This window comes from Mchenga conophoros, linkage group LG3 (assembly GCF_057382185.1).
Source record: "Mchenga conophoros isolate Kocher_MC1m ecotype Shallow Benthic linkage group LG3, M_conophoros_male_GT1.1, whole genome shotgun sequence".
NCBI lineage: Eukaryota > Metazoa > Chordata > Actinopteri > Cichliformes > Cichlidae > Mchenga > Mchenga conophoros.
The window spans coordinates 28,313,866-28,333,964 of NC_140528.1; the positions used below are offsets into that span (position 1 = coordinate 28,313,866).

Consider the following 20,099-nt stretch of genomic DNA (forward strand, 5'->3'; position numbering starts at 1 on the left):
GGCTTCCGCTTTGAGATCTGGTCTTGTTTTCTCTTCTCTTCTCTTCTCTTCTCTTTTTTTTTTTTTTTTTGTTGTTGTTGTCCCATTTGGATCTATAGCCATCAGAGTTGTTGTATTAAGGCCAAGAAAGATGCCAAGCGGATTTATTTTACCAAGTGGATCATCGTGGCCTTGCCATATTGGTCCATTTGATTGACCTTTATTATAATTATGAATTTATTTTATTTTCAGTTGCTACAAACGGGACAGACATGACTGTGGGATAGGACAGGGGGAAAGAATGAAAGAAAGAGAGGGAGAGAAAGAAAACCAAAGGGGAGAAGAGATGGTGAGAAAGGGGGGAAGAGAGAAAAAAAAAACAAACAAACAAAAAAAAAAAACACACCTGGGTCACCTGTATGGAGAAAAAAAAACAGAAGAGAAAGCAAACAACAAAGAGCAACATAATAAGAAAAAAAAGCACCATCACAATAAACTAGCTAGCAGTAGATATCAATAGTTACTAAATAATAAACGATATTGTGCAGCACGCAAGATAGACAGCGCACAATGTGCTTTGAGGCAGCAGCCAAGAAAGCTGTAGTCCGCGTCTGTTGGGCAGCTTAGATAATGTCACTTCAGAAAAGAATATAGCCCATATGGTTTTCACTGCCCTATGCATAGCCAAGAAAACAGTCCTCATGAACTGGAAAAATAAAAACAATCTTAATTCTAACCAATATAGAAATTATCTATTAGATTACATTAGTCTTGATACAGCCTCTGCCACCACATCAGATCAAGGCATCTTCCTTGGGGGGCTCAACCCGGGGCAGCGGTCATGTCCGGTTGGGGGCTCTTTTCTGACTGTTTCCTCGTGGGGGCCCATCCCTGGCGCATGGTGCCGCCGGTGTGTCGAGCCACCTGGGGGGCTCTTCAACTGGTGGGGGAGATTGTCACACCTTGCAGGAGCTTTCCTCTCCTCAGGAACTCTCTGCAGGAGGGGGAGATACAGGAGAGGTGGAGGAAGATCTCAGCCTGGGCGTCTATTGTCTCATGTAATCTGGAAGATGAGTGGATGGGGGGGTGGGTGCAGTTTTCTCTGTGGTGGGGTTGGGTGGACTGTCCCGGGCTCTGTGGGGCCGGGGGGCGCTGCTGCACTGGGCCCCGGTCTGGATGGGCCTGGGCCCCCTTTCCCTGGCGGGTTGCGGAGTATGGGAGTACCTACTGGGGTCAGTGGGGGAGCTGGCCCCAGGGAGGGGTCACCTGCCCCTCCCTTCCTTCCCTCCCCATCTCCAGCTGCCTCCCTCTTCCCGCTCCACCACAACCACCCACACATGCAGGGCCTTGGAGTAGGGGTATGTCACAAGGGTGCAGAGGAGGCTACCCCCCCCCCCCCCCTCTGTCTCCTTCTGGCTGCCTCTGCCTCAATTTTATCCCACAACTTAGACATTCACATTACTCACACCCTCATTACACATACATATAGGATCTTGGGGGTGGGCACGATACACGGAGTCCAAGTTACCATCAGGGTGTACACCTCACCCCTGGCATCGTTGCCCACCTCTCAATTTTAAATACACGTAGACATTGAGGGCTAGCAGGAGGGACTATGCGCTTACCTGCTGCTCCTTGGCAGGTAGCTCCATGCCCTCCTGGGTTTTAATTGCACCTTAGAACACACATGCATCAACACTACAATGAGCGGGTGGAGGGAGGTTTGGAGTCTTCTCTCACCCCCGTTCTCTGCGGCCTGCTGGAGTGGGGGGGCTAGGAGGGGTTGGCCGTCCGACTGCGGTCTGGGGTGTGGGGCCTCCCTGCTGCTGCAGAGTCGAGGCGGTCTGCCTCTCCCCACCGCAGGGAAAAGGGTAACACCACCTGGGTCTGGGTGCAGTTCCCCCCCTCCAGGAGCAAGGGTACCTAGACCCGGTTGGTAGAGTACGCTTGGGGAGTGTGATCGTGTGTACAGCGTCTCTTTATGTCTGTCTCCACGTTGGTTGAGTGTGGTGTAAGTGCATATGAGAGCATGAGGGTGGGAATGGATGTTTGTGTCTGTGTGTGCCTGTATGTCTGTGTCTATATGTCAGGTTGGGTATCAGACGCCACCTCTCTGGGGACATCTCAGGCCTCCAAACCTTGGAGGGCCTATCTCCACCCACCACCACTTCCCCTGCCGGTGGCGGACTCCCTCAGGTGTCGGTGCGTTGGTGGTTCTTTGTGTCTGGGGGTGGGCGTCCGGGTACACACCGGCTCACTCCTTGGCGGCCGCTTATTGGGGCTCGCTCGGGCCATTTCGGAGGTGGGGTGCCCCCGGCCTCTCGGCCTGGGGCTCGGTCACTCAGGCACAGCTGGCTGCCGACGGAGCTCACGGGCGCGTCACTGCAACTCCCCCTGGCTTCTGCTCCGCGGCTGCTGAATGAGCCCTCATCTGGGACTCTCCTCAGCTCTTACTGGAACAGTGGCGCGGCTGCCCCTCTGTGGGTCTTCCTTGGTCTCTTGTGTTCTGGGGGCCTCTGGATGTCTGGAGTTTTGATCTCCTCCATACCTGCTTCATACCATAGAGGACAGGGCTGTGGCTCCCCACACTCCCTAGCAGATCGTTACATGGAGAAACCTTAGGAATGCAAGCATGCTGATCCACACAGGTATGCACACAGGTGTACACATGGGTATTCACAGACGCGGACTACAGCTTTCTTGTTTTCTCTTCTCTCCAGACTGCCTGGGCACAGTCGTGCGGTTCCCCTGACCCCATTTGGTCTGCCATGTTTATCCCTTCATGTGTAAACATCAAATTTGGAGCCTCCAGCACTTTGCTGAGCCTCTGTTGTCTAAGTGGGGTCATGGTGAAGGCCTGTGAGTTAACACCTGTGTGTTGTTAAAACTCTCAGTGGGTGTCCTCTGACTATATGTGCTACTTTCTGGATGGCCTTTGCCACTCCAGCTACATGCTGAGTGCATGTAGGGTGCCTTTTCTCCATGTTGTCTAAACATACACTGATGTACATTAAAACCTTTCTGCCTCCCCCTTTTTTCTGAAACAAAACGCCATTCACCACCCCTTTTGTTTCAGAAACATCCAAGGAGAAGTCCCTGTGGTAATCTGGCACAACTAAATCTACTGCACGAGAAAGGTCCTGTTTCAGAGAAATGAATGGTAAATGGCCTGTATTTATATAGCGCTTTACTAGTCCCTAAGGACCCCAAAGCGCTTTACATATCCAGTCATCCACCCATTCACACACCCATTCACACACAAATGAAGCATTGTTCAGCTTCAGTAGTCCAGTTCAACTTAGCAATCAGGTCTCTCATTCCATGCTGCTTCACCAAATCACGCAAAGGCTTAGTGCGGCCCTCATAGTCTGGAATGTACTGCCGGCTGTAGCCTGTGAGACCTAAAAAAGAAAGCATCTCTTTCACAGGCACAGATTCATCACCCATCCGGAACCAGCTCTTTTGTTCCTCCGCCAAGTGGACCAGGGCTGCTACCCCCTGCGGTCCAACATAAATATCCCTGGTAGAGACCTTCCATGCTTTCCCCTCCAGGAATTCATGGAATAGGTCTTCATACCACTCAGTATTTTCACGATCATAAAAGAGTGTCACGTGGTATGGGTCAATGGGTGGAGCATACACGTCCAGGGCCATGATCCAGGGCCGCCAGAGCTGGACGTGTGCCAGGATGCCGTCAGAGTTCGTCAGCCGGGCCCAGTAAATTTCTACTGTACGATGTCCTCAGACAGCAGCCACTGTCCTCTCGTACTTGTGGCCACACAAGGAAGCTGTGTGCCATCCTTCAAAGTCACTGTTAAACCATCAGGCCCACACATGATCACAGCTCCCAGTTTGATGAGCAGGTCTCGCCCCATCAAGTTCACAGGCACCTGCGCTGAAATGACATATGGATGAGCCACCGCTTGCTTTCCAATTCCAGTCTTTAAAGGAACAGTCACTGGCAATGTCATTGAAACCCCAGAGAAGCCGACCACGCTGATCTCGTCCCCAGATAATTTAATGTTATCAGCAACTTCTTGGATGGTTGAATAAGTAGCTCCCGTATCAACAAGGAACGGCAGAGTCAGTCCATTCACCGTCAGTGAGAGTAAGGGGTCTGCCTTTCCCCCCTCTCCTCGGCCTCCCTGTGGGGTGTGTCACTGCTGCCAGTCCTGGCTGCTCCAGCCGGCCTCCCAGGTCGGCATTTGGGGTCTTGGTCCGGGGATCATGCGTGGGTTTGGAGCCTGATGGAACGGGCCACCCCTTCCTCCTTGAGGCGGGCCCATATGCTGCTGTATTTGTGGCTGCTGTGGACAGTCTCTGGCCCAGTGCCCAGGCTGATAACACACCCAACAGACACCTCTAGGCCCACGACCCACTCCAGGCGCACCCCTTCCATACCCCAGGGTGCCTCTCACACCCACCGGGTCACCACGACCTCTTGCCCTTCCTCTACCGGCCCACACATTACCTCCCCAACTGGCCATGGGTGCACTCTGCAAACCATCATAATGTGTCCAGGGATTCATTGGATAAATACTTGGGTTAAATTCAGGTATTTTAGGCTCAGGAGGGCAGTCTTGAGCTACCGTCACCTTTGTTGAATCAGTTAATTTATTCTCTTTTTTCTTTTCACTTACCTTGTGTTTCGCTTCTCCCAAGTTAAGTTTAAGCAATTGTTCCTGAAGCTCCTCCAACTCCCCTTTCTTTTTATCCTTGATTTGCTTATATTTATCCAAATGATGCACCAAGTGTCTCTCCCAGTGATGTGCGTCTGCCCCTTCTAAATCAGGGTCATCTAAAGTTTTTTCTCTTACCTGTTCTGGTACTCCCTCTAGCACTCCCCTGTCTAAACCAAACCTGATGAAGGCCACGTGTGGAAGGGTTATAACCTGTGTTCTGCAACCATTTCTCTTTCACCTGTTCTACATAATCTCTAGAATGTTGATCAAGGTTCCACTCTTAATAATGGCCGACGCATTCGGGGTTGGATATTGTTGGCGCACAGCATTCCCAATCTGCTCCTGCACTCTAAAAAAGGGTGTAGAGTCTGGTCTAGTGGTGACAGCTGCCAGTACCTGGATTTCCTCCAGTGTAGTAACTGTCATACACCGGCCAGCTATGGCTCGAAAATCCCCCAAGGCGAGCTGTGTGCCTGATGTCACTTTATCAAGTTGTCTCAGCCAGCCCGCGCCTCCATCAATGATGGGTGGGAGCATCTGCGCCAGGGATGTAACATCCCCTACCCCATATGGTTTATATCTTCTCTCACCTCCTGCTGCAACCACTAGGGGCATTCCTAATGCAGAACTGGGATGTCGCATGACTTCCCCCTGGGGTTTTTCTGCCGCTTTCATTTGACTTCTTCTCCACATCGGATGAGCCTCCAAGCTCTCCTCCACTGCGAAGCCAATTCTCCCCCATCTCCTCTCGCTCTCTTCGAGATCCAAACACGGGCCATCCTCTTGAGTCATCTTCATCCCCTCCTGCACTCTGAATCACACTACACTCATCTATATCCTCTTCCAGAGAGCCCTGTATCCATCCATCCCAGGAGTCAACACCTCTTACCTTAGGTATTTGCACCTTATGATGCACCTTCTTCCTCACATCTGGACCTAAGACTCCACTCCCTTTAGCTTTTACCTTTTGCTTCTTCGTTGAACCGTTTACTCACCATGTCCACCAGTTTATCTACCTCTTCGGGTAATAATTCCAGAGGAGTCCTAGCTGTTGCTCCGGCTGCACCAGACTGTTCTTCCTCTCCTTCCTCGTCCTCCCCATCTTTTTGTTCCAAGTTGGTCCGAGTATGACCAGCAGGTAGCGCTGTCTTTGTAGGTCCTATTACTATGTTTTGTTGCTGCGGCTTAGGGCAGTTCTGGTCCTCATAGTCACACTCCGCCTGCCCTCCAGTTAGGCGCAGCACCGTTCCCTCTTCATTCTCCATCCTGCCATCCTCAATACTCAATGTTGGATAATTACCACAATATGGTGGAGGACATGCTGAAAAAGGAGGGGCTGTAGGGTGAGGGTGTGGAAGACCACCAGGTCTCAACTTACCTTCCTCTTCCTCAGGTTCCCTCATCCAGTGCTCCAGTCCTTGGCAGCTGATTCCCCATACAGCCAGCCTGGCACGTTTCTCCTCCTCCTCTTTTATTTGTTTCTTAACTCCCCTCTTCTCCAAAGTATGTGCTCCATCCAACTCTCTCCTGAGTTTCTCCTCCTTCTCCACGGATGCCTTGGCCGCTTCCAATAAAACCTTTGCGAGAGAACATCGCATATCACCTTTTATTCCAGCTTGATCACATACACTCATTATTTCCTTCCCCATTTCCAGTATTTTACCATTCTTACCTGTCAGATGTCCTGTCATGGTGATCTTCAATGCTTCCCCTAATTTCTCTTTTTGCTTATCAACAGTTTTCCATTGCATTTCTCCCTCTGTTGGACTCCTCACTCCTTCTCTAATAATCTCCTCTTGTTCAGCCATTATTTTTAACTCACCTGGAATTCCGTTACTTACCACCAGATGTCGTCGTTTGTTTTTGTCGGGACCCTCCGAGCTGCTCCTTATTACTCCTCCTTCATTTCACCTTTGAGCCCACACCTTAAGGCTGGCACTCACACACCTTCTACTTCTCGCAGTCCAGTTCACAACTCACGGCAGGACACTTCCTCCTCTGCTTATTCCGGACAACGCCCTAAGTGGCACACAGAGCGGGTGCCGTCTGCTCTTGTGCACCTCACAAATTATTCAAACTGCGCCACGGACTCGATACCGCGGTTTTTCTTCCCCTAAAAAATATAAAACCAAATTCAACCCCCCAATTGACTCCACAGTTTGCAACAACTCATGACACGGCCTCCTGCCACGATTTCTGCACACCACAAACACACTTTTAGACACAAATTCTTTTTGTTACTTTAATTGACTCCCGTACTTCAGACGAGACACAGACTCTAACTGCGCTTTCACACACACACGCAATCTACACACACTGAAATCAGTGGGCTGAGCCAAGCAGTCGTACTCTCACTACGAAGCAACTTGCGCCCACTCTCATGCAGGTTATCAACCGCGACTAGGATCCAACACCTAGCTTTAGTTATTTAAGGCGTCCCCGGTGCCCAGGTTACCAACCTGGCTCCTGTCCCACAGGTCCCAATGACGCGTCCGAAGATGGGTTGAGTTGCCAAACTCAGAACACACACACGGCCCTCAGCCGCGACAAGGCCTTAAACCCCGCTTTCCAACTAATAGTAACACACGTTTCCTGCTTTAACGCACGGGGACGGTTCACAACACCAACACTTTTTTCCTAATAACTAAGACGGATCACACACCGCCGCGGATGAAACACCGATTCTATTAATCCGTAACAAACGTCTCCTGCTTTAACGCACTGAGATGTTCTTATGGGGCGCTAAACATCAACCTGAGTTCTTAGCAAAAGTCTCTTGCTTTAACGCACTGGGACGGACGCTAGCCGCCTCTTTTTCTACTGAGTGAATTTACACTGTAATACGTTCAACTTAGCGAACAGATAATTTAGAATTTATTCAATATGCACACTTCAAAAATAAACAGGTGGTGCTTACCTTTTAGATGATTGAGCCGGCTCTCTGTTTGCCTCGTTTCACGACCTCAGCACTGCCAATTCGTCCTTCTGAACCTCAAGCGAATCCCGGGGTTTCGGCACCAAAACTGTTACCTCTAAACAGTTTCGCCCGGTTTGTAGATTCCTCAGGCCTCCAGAAAGAACACCGGGGACTCAGTAGTCAATTCACAAGACTTTTATTAATCCACACTCATTGATCACACTTATTGATTACACCTTCTAGAAGGGAGATGTACAGGACCCTGGAACTCCTCTGCAGATCTCAACTCCTTTGTCTGTTACATGCAGTTTTGTATCAGTGACCCCCCTTCTAAACCCTCTACAAGGTGCCATAAAACTAAGTGCTATGTTTACATACTTTCACTTAAGTGTGTGTGTGTGAATGCCTACATGTGCGCGTTCCCGTGTGTCTATGTGTATGTGTGAGTGCACGTGAATGAGTGTGCATAACAGTCAAAGCACTGTGGGTGTAGGTGACTCCCTAGAGGTCAAAAAAACCCATCTCCCTTCCAGACCACAGTTATCAAGGTCAAATGTTGAGACCCCCACCCAAACATTCTCTGGGGAATTTCCACTCAGCATTAACTCCTCTCTGTTTTACTTTCACAGCTCAACTGGGGAGGGTCTCCTATACTCTACTCCTAAGTTCATGACACAATCAGGCCTTTATTACATTGAGGGCAGTGTCAGTGTCTCTACAATAATTCTACATTCTATGTTAACACATTTCTAAACTCTAAATCAGCTAAACATTTCTACAAGATCCATCAGAACAGCAGAAACACAATCATCATCATTATAAACTTCTAATGTAAGGAGACTGTCGGAGGTAGGGAGACTGTTGGGTAGGAGGTAAGTGATGGAAGTGACGGACAAGGTAAGCGACTCATGTTGTAACTGACGTCAGATGCCGGAGATTTTGGCGGAAAATTAAAGCGAATGGTAGTTTAGATTTGAACAAATTCCTTTAAGCTTCAGTATTACCAAATAAACTTATCAATTGTCTTATAACTAACAACATTTGTCTAAATCATCTCCAACACCCTGGAGAACAACGGGGAGAGTTTAGAGACTCTCCAAGATTATATTGATCAGTGCTTCCAGGATCTCGTGATGAAGAAGGGCCAGAGTGTATCTTCCCCAGCCAGATCTGAGACGCCGTCGTCGAAAAAACTTCGCCAGGCAGATTCCCCCGGCACAACATCGCCAGCCGGCAAAGATATTGCAGACATCCTAGAGTCAATCGACCAACGATTGTCCAGTTTCGATGCAAGGCTGTCCTTGGTGGAGATTCTTCACCGGGAATTCAAATGCTTGCGAGAATCCCTGGAGTTCAGCCAGCAGCAGGTGGAAACGCTTGCTGCTGAAAATGCCACGCTAAGGGAGTCGGTGAAATGTCTCACAGACAATGTTACTCAGCTCAATAGAGAAAATAAAAAAATAAAAGAAACAGTTATTGATCTACAAGCTTGTAGCATGCGTGATAATCTGGTATTTTCTGGTATTCCAGAAGCCGCTGTAGAGGACGCGGAGACTACGGTGAAAAGCTTCATCAAAACCCACCTGAAGCTGCCGGAGGACACGGTGAAGAACATCGTCTTCGATAGGGTACATTGCCTCGGCCCCATGCGGGCTGCGACCATGAAACCACGTCCTATCGTGGCCAAATTCGGCCACTTCAAACAAAAGCAACATGTGAAAAGCCGCGGCAGGGAATTAAAAGGAACAGACTTCAGCGTGAACGACCAGTGACCCAAAGAGATCTTGGAACGACGCAGGGTCCTCTTCCCAATCCGACGCGGCTTCATCCAGAAGGGCTCCCGTGCTGTCATCGCTGTGGACCGGCTGTACATGGACGGACAGCTCCACCGCGACCCCAACATCACTCCGTGGCTGTATTAACCTCACACCAGATAGGAATCAGCTACACCCTTTCCCTATCCACTCACACTAACTTGCATTAACATCTGTTTAACTTACCAGTATCAAATCGCATCTTAAGTGTGATATGATAGCAGAATTAACACCGTCACTCTCCGTCAGTGGTTTGATTGGAATGTTTCCGGGGGTTTTTGGGGGGTTTTTTCTCTCTTTTCCCCCTCTTGTTTTTATGCTGCTCACCCCTGTCCTTGGTTTCTTTCTTTATTTCTTTCACTGCCTCGATCACCTGCTTCCACACTCATCCACAAACAACATCCTTTATTTTGACACATATTTTGGCACAATCACGCACAGTCATGCGCTCAACGGCAGCACATTTACATCAGTCAGACAGCGCACACAGTCATATAGGATACACACACTTAAGCCAAGCGTACTCATATTAGTAAATATGCACACACATTTTTTTCTCTCTCCTTCTCTTTATTTATGAACAAGTGATGTATTCTCTCCACCTGTCTAAGCGACACACAAAGTGTACACCCCTAGTTATACACAGACATCTATGGGCGCACTAAGGTTTGGTACATGGAATGTAAATGGAGCTGGCTCCAGAGAAAAGAGGTTAAAAATATTTAACCAACTCAAAAAACTACAGGCAGATGTTGTCCTTTTACAAGAGACCCACAGACCTCTTAGAGGTTCGAATTAACTTAAAACACCTGAGTTTCCTAATGTGTTCTCAGCTTGTTATAATTCTAGACAAAGGGGAGTAGCAATTTTAATCCATAAAAATATTAATTTCACAGTACTCGATACAGTTATAGATCCAGGGGGCAGATTCTTAATCATTAAACTATCTATACGTGATAAAAAGCTATGTATTGTAAGTGTATATGGTCCAAATGTTTTGAAATTGATTTCATGAAAGTATTTAACTTCATTTGGGATAACGGACTTTACTGCAGAATTCCTTTACTGTAGTCAAATTTATAAGAGAAAATTGTTGAGCTGTTAAAATGGGAGACAATCCAACTTTATGACGTTTGTCACGATTTAAATGAGCATGCTGTCTAGTCCTTGGCCACATGTTTCAGCACATTAACCATGAGTGAGCTCATACCATAAATACATGTATCATAATAAATATCTAATAATATCTAATAATATCATAACAGCAGCAGATATTCAGTATATCAGTAGACTTCAGTCCTTCATAGGTTCAGTGCTGTTAACTGTTTTTTTCTGTTATTTGCTTTCTGGAGCCCGGAAAGCAACAGAACAAAAAACAGGAACAAAGTCCAAAACAACAGCACCAAGGCCCAGGCAAAGTCCAAAAGCAAACAAACAAAAGAGCTCACGAAAGGCGCAGAGGCCCAGGCAATAGTCTCAAAAAAGTTCAGGGGGGCCGGCCCAGAGGCTGACAGCACGATAGTCCAATCCCGGGCAGTTCAGGGGGGCGGCCCGGAGGCTGATGGTCCAAGAGCCCAGAAAACAGTTCAGGAGGCCGGCCAGGCAAAAGGCACCGGTGGCGACGGAGCAGATCAGGAGGCCGGCCGGGCGGGAGGCAGCGACGGCGACCGAGCAGGTCAGGAGGCCGGCCGGGCGGCAGGCACTGGTGGAGGAGTAGTTCAGGGGGCCGTCCATGACGGCGGCGTAGTTCCGAGGGCTGTCCATGACGGCAACGACGTCCAGTCATCGGCCGGACAGGATGTGCAGGTCGGACAGGACGTGCAGGCCGGACAGGACGTGCAGGACGAGCAGGACGTGCAGGACGAGCAGGCCGGACAGGACGTGCTGGCCGGACAGGATGAGCAGGCTGGGCAGGACGTGCACGACGTGCAGGAACAGACAGCATGGAGACCTCAGGAGCAGACGACGCTGAACACTCGGAGGCTGGACCAGGCGGAGCTGCAGAGGCAGGACCAGGCGGAGCTGCAGAGGCAGGACCAGGCGGAGCTGCAGACTCGGAGGCCGGACCAGGCGGAGCTACAGAGGCAGGACCAGGCGGAGCTGCAGACTCGGAGGCCGGACCAGGCAGAGCTGCAGACTTGGAGGCCGGACCAGACGGAACTGCAGAAGCTGAGGCCGAAGCCGGACCAGGTGTAGCAGAGGCAGAGGCTAATGACGGCTGGATGGGCCCCTCGGACCCTCCAGCGGAGACGTGAGGCTGAACGGGCCCCTCGGACCCTCCAGCGGAGACCGGTGGCTGAACGGGCCCCTCGGACCCTCCAGCGGAGACCGGTGGCTGAACGGGCCCCTCGGACCCTCCAGCGGAGACCGGTGGCTGAATGGGCCCCTCGGACCCTCCAGCGGAGACAGGTGGCTGAGCAAACGACTGAGGCGGTAACTGAGCAGGTGACTGAGCCGATAGGTGAGCTAATGTCTGAGCTATGGAGAGAAGTCTAATATGTATCGACTGTTGTAAAGATGTTAGTAATGGTGCGTGAGGTGGTGGATTAGCAGATGGTTGGGCTAGGTTGTCTGAGCCTACGGATCCTACAGACAACTGCTGGACGGGCTCACCTGAGCCTCCAGCGAGGTCAGAAATATGTGCAGGTACCTGCCGGACACCAGCCACTCCCACCCGAGGAGAAGGTACGGGTGCAGGAGCTAACTGGATCCCGGTCATCCTCACCCTGGGAGCCGGGACAGGCACAGTCAACGGCTGGGCAGCTGCTGTCTCCACCCGAGGAGCTGGTACAGGTGCAGCGACAGGCAGAGGCTCAGCCAGCCTAGACACCTGAGCAGGGACCAGCTGGACCTCAGCCTCCCTCACCTGAAGCACTGAAACAGGTGCAGGGAAATGCTGGGCCCGAGCTGCCCTGGGAGCAGGAACACAATGGTGCGAAGGAGCAGGCTCAGCAAACACAGACTCCTCTAAAATGTTTTTTAACTTCCTACCACCACCACGTCTAACAGTCTTAATAGTCTCAGTCTTAGCAGTGTTCATATGATTGTTTTTTTCCAGCTCCGAGGAACGACAGCAATCACAACTCACCACCGGGAGTTGCTCCGCAGAAAAAGAGTGGTGACGGTGTGAGCGTCGCCTCCTCCGGGAAGTGGGAGGTGGCGAACTGGGCTGAGAATCCTCCAAAGGACCGGGCTGCGATGAGGAAGCAGAGAGTTTGTGAAGCTCAGAACGTGGCAGACCCAAAAACAGAGCGAAGGACTGCAGCGGAGTGAGTCTAACGTCCGGCGTCACGTAATCTTTCTTCCTCCGCCGCTTAACTCTCTTGTCGGACTGGTAACCCAGGGGTGAAGGCGGAGGTGTAGCGACTGGAGAGAAGGAGCACGTGCTCAACCTGATCGCCCGAGGCATAGACGCTGGCTCGGCCGTAGCCATGGCAGTTTGGAGGCTGCGGGGCCCTCCCAAAGCCAAACGTGACCCATAGAAGGGTGACTGGAGCTCCTGGGCATGCTCAGCTTCCTCCCTCACGATCTCCTTGAGGAAGGCAGAAACTGCGGGTTGCTGATACAACACGGAGTCTGCTGGGTCCATGTTCTGGTCGCGATCTTCTGTTAGGTGTGGCTGTGTGCAGGCAGGAACAAGACCCAAGGTGCAGACTCCGGAGACAGACGTGAACTCAAAAAAGGCTTTAATTTAATACTCAAAATATAACATAACTGAAAAAACTCAAAACAAACTTAAACTGGAGGAATGACAGAACACACAGCTAGGAAAACGGTAGATCGCGACACAGACACAGAGAAACACTGGGCTTAAATACACAGAGGGAGCAATCAGGGAATGAGTAACAGGAGGGAAACACAGCTGGGGCAAATCAGGCCTAACGAGACCAAAGAAGCGTAAACTGAACACACTGAGATAAGACACAGATCTTCAAAGTAAAACAGGAAACGCATAACACAGACTGAACAAAGACACAGGCTCATATGCAGGCACTACAAAGGGAACAGAGATGTGGGAACAGGGCAGACACAAAACACTGACTGAACACGGGGATATAGGAACTTAAGATACACATAGACGCGAACTAGACAAGGGAATGCAGGTGATAGGGGAGACAGAGCAACTAAAGAAGACAGACCTAAGCCATAAGACAGAACTCAAAGAAAACAAAAACTAGACAGTATAAATAATATCATAAACTCAAAAACCCTGGGTCGATGACCCAGGCATCCTAACAGTTTCTATGAACTCAATTAGTATGGCTTTATCCAACAGATTGGATCCTGTAAAGAACCGCAGGAAAAGCTGAAGATAATTGAAATCAATTTCTCCAATGTACCTTTTCAGGTAACGAGAAACTGTTGACTGGGCAGCTGTCATCTCCTCTGGAAAGATTAGAAGCTCCTTCACTGTGAGACGTACAAAAGAAAGGAATCTTTTAAACTACTGGTTGTCGAGCCGTACAATATCTCCTCCAGAAAGGGTATTGCAAGCTTCACTGGGAAGTAACCAGCTTGTTTCCACCCTACAACAAACACTCTAGCTATAGCCTGCCATTCTTCACACTGAAAGTCATGCCGGATGAATGGGACTTTCACCTCAACTCCCAATGTGCAGCTGTCATAGAAATCCATCCAAAATTCTGTCAGGCAGTCCCGCAAAACACCACTTCCTTCCCCCTGTTCAAGCTCTCCATTTGGTAACAACATTTTGATATTGACCTCAGATGAAATAATGTTTGAGTCCTTAAAGGCACTGATCAAATCAGTAAGACAATGACCTCTTCTAACAGTCAGTATTACGGGACAAGATCGTGGTTCAGGGGGTGCTTGGTCAGGAATATTGGCCTCTCCTGTCAGCCCCGGTGAGAGAGACAATGTGTGATGAGGTGGATCAGACTCTTTTTCTGTAAACAGTGTTTCAGGATTTAGTTCAACCACACTAATATCCACCCTGTTATCCCCACTAATAATAACAACTGCATCAGAATCTTCACTTTCACCTACATTTGGCAGACCATCCCATGGTAATGTGTCATTCAGTTCCAAATATCCACTTATGGAAGCTCCATCATTAATTACAAAGTTTGATGGTTCTGAATTTATGTTTTCCACCAACAGAGGAAGCATCCACACGCATCTGTGAGCTCTCAATATGAGTTGAATAGTGTGAAAGACTTTTTTTTTTTTTTGAGGTGCCATTGGGGAAAAACAGATTTTCAGCCATAAGTTTGATATTTGACACTGTTTCATTTTTATCTACAGATAAATGCCTTGTTCCACCACCACTTACAGACTTCACCTGTTTGAACCCACCCTTCTCCTCATCAAAATCCATCCAGCCAACCTCAATTCGTCTAACTGTTCGTTTTGCATTTGTATTTTCTGCCCACTGAGACAATTTCTTTTTAGGAGGCATTCCCTCAGCTCCTGTCAATCTTTGTCGTAGCCTTGAGAGTATAGATTCTTTCCTGGATGGCAGAAGGCCACAGTGGAGACTCTATCGCCAACTTTGGGGATGTACTTTGCCAGGTCACTGTCTGTCATTAAGGGAATGACAGTTTCATCAATCTGAAAAATATAAATAACAAATTAATAAAATTGTCAATATTAAAAAAAACAATGAATACATACAACTGCATATTTTAGAGTTGTTTTTTGCTATCTACTTTTGATAACAGATACTTTTGGTAATGTGGTACACATTTGTCCAACATAAGATGAACAAAAATTACTTTTAAAATTACTCTTTAAACATATCACGTCATTAATTAATGTCACTGATTAAACACAAATATGAAATTCAATACATTTTTTTAGAATGTGCATAGTAAATTGTGGATTGCGGCTCTCCGTTCAAAAACAAACACACAGACACACACGCACGCACACAGCAACAGCTGCAGTGGCTTACATTCTCATCTTCAAGTTTCTTGATCACATCTTCTTCAACTTTGCGCTCTGTTAAAAATTCTCACAGCCGAGTATCCATAGCTGACCTCTAAACCACATGAAAATGAAATTAGTATTTTACACTCGGTTATAAATTTTATGTAGCAGATTTTTACATGATAGCCTACCTATAAAATCACTTTATCTATGGCAAAGCAGAATTTGATAATGATTGTTTTATTACTTTGATATTATCTATGGTAATGAGGAATGGAGCAATTGTCTACTTGGAGTTTAAGTAGTTCAGCATGAGCAATGACAACCTGCATCAATACAAAATCATTCCGATCACTGTATGCTTTATTAGTTCCCTTGGCAACATGATACCCGCAGTGAGCTACTGTAACTGCAAGGCTTCATCCGGTGATGCATTGAAATCTACGGCTCATTTAGCATGTATTACCTTAACAAGTGTGACTCACATGATGCTACTTTCAAGGAGATGTTCAGCAAAAAAAAAAAAGAGGCAATTTTAAGATGCTTTCCATCTAAAACTGTTATTATGGTCCAGCTAGTATGGTGTTGTGGCCAGGGTAAAAGAGAGACACCTTCGTGACACAGAGAACTAAGGTTTTATGTTGAACATACCTCGTTTATTAGTAGCCTTCAGCCTTGCTCTACAGTTAAAAATGAGTTTACGGCTACATATTAGCACAACAAAACAACGTGTAGTAACAACATGAGGATACAACATTTGAAACATCAGCAGATACCATTTAGAACATAGTAACAATATAGGTCTGAATAAATAACTGCCGAATTGCCGGATAACAATATGAAATAAATATAAAATATAATACACTCACCTTAAGGACATCACCAACAGCAAGGACTCCGTACTATGGCTGACACAGGTTCTAGTGAATGTGCCCTGGGATGATATTAAGAACTATTGATAACTTTTCTTTAAGGCCTGATCTGTCTGAAATTCATAGCCAGCTCTGACACGGTGCCATCAATCTTTGAATGCTGAAAAAGCAGCAGTGTATCCAGGAAACACATTATATGCTGCAATAAATGCACTGCCCAAGTGTCCCCTCTCCCCACTGCCTTTCAGCAGCAGACAGCAGCAAACAGGTCGTCAGAGGAGCCGATGTGATGATTAAGTTTAACATTTTCTACAATATTGACAAAGCACTTTAAGCACAAGTTTGTTAGTTAATCATTTACAAATGAATATTGTCTGTATGGACTTCCCCCCCAAAGAAAGTGCACATGTAAAACTGCGGTGTTAAGCGATGCGGTTGAAAAATTTGAGTGCGCCTAACTTTTGTGCCGGTGCGCCTAAATTTTTAAAGTTAGGCGCACCGGTGCGCTCATGTCAAAAAGTTAGTCTAGAGCTCTGACACTATGAGTTTATGGATATGGTTGGAAATATGCAAGACATAAACTGTATAGCTTAACATAACTGTTCTACCACTACTATTCCTATGTATAGACATGCACACACACACACACATACACACTAAATATACATGTCCAGTGACTTATGACATTGTGATTGAGGAGTTATAGAGTCTAACTGCTGTTGGGATGAATGATCTGCGAAAGCGCTCCTTCCTGCAGCGAGGGTGTTTCAGAGGGTGTGTTACTTCTCCTGGTTGGCACTAAACTATTGCTGTCCAGAATTAACGTTTTTTCTCTCACTATCAATAATTCGTTGATACCTATCTCTCCCTCTGTGAAAAGCTTGGGTGTCATTGTTGATAGCACATTATCCTTAAATTCACATATCAATAATGTCACACGTGCAGCATATTTTCAACTCCATAACATCAATTGCCTCCGCCCCTTCCTCACTCCTCATGACACTGCCATTCTCGTCCATAATCTCGTCATCTCTCAAACTGACTACTGTAATTCACTATTATTTGGCCTTACAAAAAAAATCCATCAACAAGCTCCAACGTGTCCAGAGCTCTGCTGCCTGTATTATTACTAGGACTTCCTCTACCCACCACATCTCCCCAATCCTGAAGCAGCTTCACTGGTTCCCAGTTAAATTTCGCATTTATTCTAAAATAATCCTTTATACATTTAAGGCTATTCATTCTGTCTCTCTCCACCATACCTTTCTGATTTAGTACAGATGAACTTCCCATCTCAGTGCCTCAGATCTTCATCTTTTCTTTCTCTCTCTCTGTTCTTTCCGCTTGTCTTATTACAATGGGGGGCTTTTAGTCACTTTTCTTTTTAAGTCCACCCTCAAAACTCACCTGTGTAAAAGTCCTTATCTTTAAACCTCTACATGCTCTTAACTTTTATCTGTTACTCTTATTGTTGTGTATATTTCCAGTTTTTCTGGGGGTTTTTTTAACATACACTCAACAAAAATATAAACGCAACACCTTTGTTACTGCTCCCATTCCCCATGGGATGGACGTAGAGACCTAAAATTCATTCCAGATACACAATATAACCATCCCTCCCAAACAGTGGTCATAAATCAGTCCAAATGTGTGGTAGTGGGCACATCTGCTATATTGAGATAATCCATCCCACCTCACAGGTGTGCCACATCAGGATGCTGATCTGACATCATGAGTAGTGCACAGGTGTACCTCAGACTGCCCACAACAAAAGGCCACCCTGGAATGTGCAGTTTTGTCTCACAGCAAAATGCCACAGATGCCACAAGCAATGAGGGAGCGTGCAATTGGCATGCTGACAGCAGGAATGTCAACCAGATCTGTCGCCCGTGCATTGAATGTTCATTTCTCAACCATAAGCCGTTTATTTATTATTTATTTATTATATTTGCCTCATACCTAACCCTGAACAAGCATCCCAGCTACAAATATGATACACCAGATTTCCTGACAATGGTATTGAATGCTGAGCTGTAATCTACAAACAGCATTCTCACATACGTGTCTCTCTTCTCCAGGTGTGACAGGGCAGTATGTAGTGTCAGGGCTATGGCATCATCAGTGGACCTGTTGTGGCGGTATGCAAACTGTAGAGGGTCCAGTGAGTCGGGTAGTGCAGAGCAGATGAAGTCCCTGACCAGCTTCTCGAAGCATTTGCTCACGATGGGGGTCAGGGCTACAGGTCGCCAGTCGTTCAATGAGGAGATGGTGGAGGATTTGGGTACAGGGACGATGGTGGCCATTTTGAAGCAGGCTGGGACTACAGACAGAGAGAGGGAAAGGTTGAAGATGTGCGTGAACACTCCAGCCAGCTGAGCCGCGCATGACTTGAGGACGCGGCCGGGAATCCCGTCCGGACCAGTAGCTTTGCGCGCGTTCACCTTCCTGAAGCACATCCACACATCCTCCTCAGACACAGTGTGCACACTGACGTCATCCGCGGTGCGCACACTGTCCCGTCTCATGGTGTTTGCTGTATCGAATCTAGCATAGAATAAGTTTAGATCTTTGTTACATTCCCCTGAGGGGTCTAGGTGGGGAGGGGAAAGTAACAAAAAGTGTCCGGGTCAGAAAAAGGAGTCAAGGAGGCAAAAGGGTTAAATTAAATAGTTTTATTAAGGTAGCTCAACTAAAAGAGACGGACAAGCCGCTATCACCATTTAACTGCTCATCGTGTCTGCAGGCTTTGTTAATAAATTTCCACAACAGTAGCCACCTGTACAAACACACTAAGACATATTTAACATCATTTTCATCACTACTTATCAACACTTTCCCTCTCTTCTTCTTCTGTCCACATTTTAACACATCTCTGTCCATCACTCTTGGTTATACACCACCCACAGCACCTCTTACACACAGACACACTTCTCTTTACTGCATTCCTCAGTTTCTACACACTTCATACTGCATGTATTCTTTCCCATATTTCTGAAAGAGAAAAAATAGATAAATCATGCAATCAAAACCTGGATTTGCGCGGACTACCCAGAGGGATGCCTCCTACGGCCGTACTGGCCGTACTGCTGAGCTCAGCTTTGCGGACAAGCGTGTTCACCGTCCGGCCTTTTCCTTGTGGTGCAAAAGTGCTAAACACCGTAAACTAAGGACAGAGTCCTTCCCATGACGGTCCTGAAATTAGGCGTTGAATTCCTGAGGTTTCCCTCCCAGCGGTCCGTCCAAAAAAAATAAAACAACAACAAAAAACAAAAAACGCCCCCATTTGCTGGGCCCAGCTTCCATTGTACGAACAAGCGCGTCTGCTGTCCGGCCTTTCTGCCTTTTTCGCTGGTGCAAAAGTGCTAAAAGACCATACACTAGAAGGCTCAACTTGTTGAGCTTCAAAGATCCTGCACTTACCACTGCAACAAGAATACCCACTAGAAAACCCAAACTGAGTTTCTAGGAACCTGCACCCAATAATTGCAGCTGTAAGGAAGCGAGGCTTTCCCTGTTGGTCCGATTGAAAATGCTCCCAAATTAAAACATCTCACCGTTGCAGATCCTTTTCAGTGCCTCTCTTGGTTCTTTTAAAAATTCCTGCATGTGTGAGTCGCTGAAGCACACACCGCGGTTCCCCCTTTTTGAAAACAATGGTGGGACTGAGGCCATTTTACCTCAGGATAGTTCAGTGAAACTCACGGGAGGAGTTCTGCCGACAACGCCAAATTGTCGTGGAAAATTTAACAATAACCTGCAACACACTGTAACAGTCACAATGGTGTGGTGTCTCTTTAAGGCAACCCAAGCCGTTCAGCCGGGCTTTTATATGGTTGGGGTTTTTTTTGGTTTTTTGGTTTTTTTGTCCCGTTTGGATCTATAGCCATCAGAATTGTTGTCTTAAGGCCAAGAAAGATGCCAGGCGGATTTATTTTACCAAGTGGAT

General features: G+C 47.4%; 1 protein-coding gene across 2 annotated transcripts in view; it reads right to left on the bottom strand.

Annotated features, from left to right (window-relative positions):
* Positions 1-9,878: 9,878 nt before the first annotated feature.
* LOC146577982 (uncharacterized) overlaps positions 9,879-20,099 on the bottom strand; it is a 12,179-nt gene continuing 1,958 nt past the window's right edge. The window contains exons 1-3 of one of the 2 annotated variants that reach the window (XM_085256128.1): positions 15,307-20,099; positions 13,733-14,963; positions 9,879-13,046 (exon numbers count right to left, since the gene is read on the bottom strand). The exon at positions 15,307-20,099 is cut by the window's right edge and continues 1,958 nt beyond it. In XM_085256128.1, coding sequence (XP_085112254.1) covers positions 10,879-12,981 — 2,103 coding nt within the window. In that variant the 5' untranslated portion in view covers positions 12,982-13,046; positions 13,733-14,963; positions 15,307-20,099 and the 3' untranslated portion in view covers positions 9,879-10,878. Of the gene's footprint in view, positions 14,964-15,306 lie in introns of both variants that reach the window. The other variant, XM_085256127.1, reaches the window with a different exon arrangement.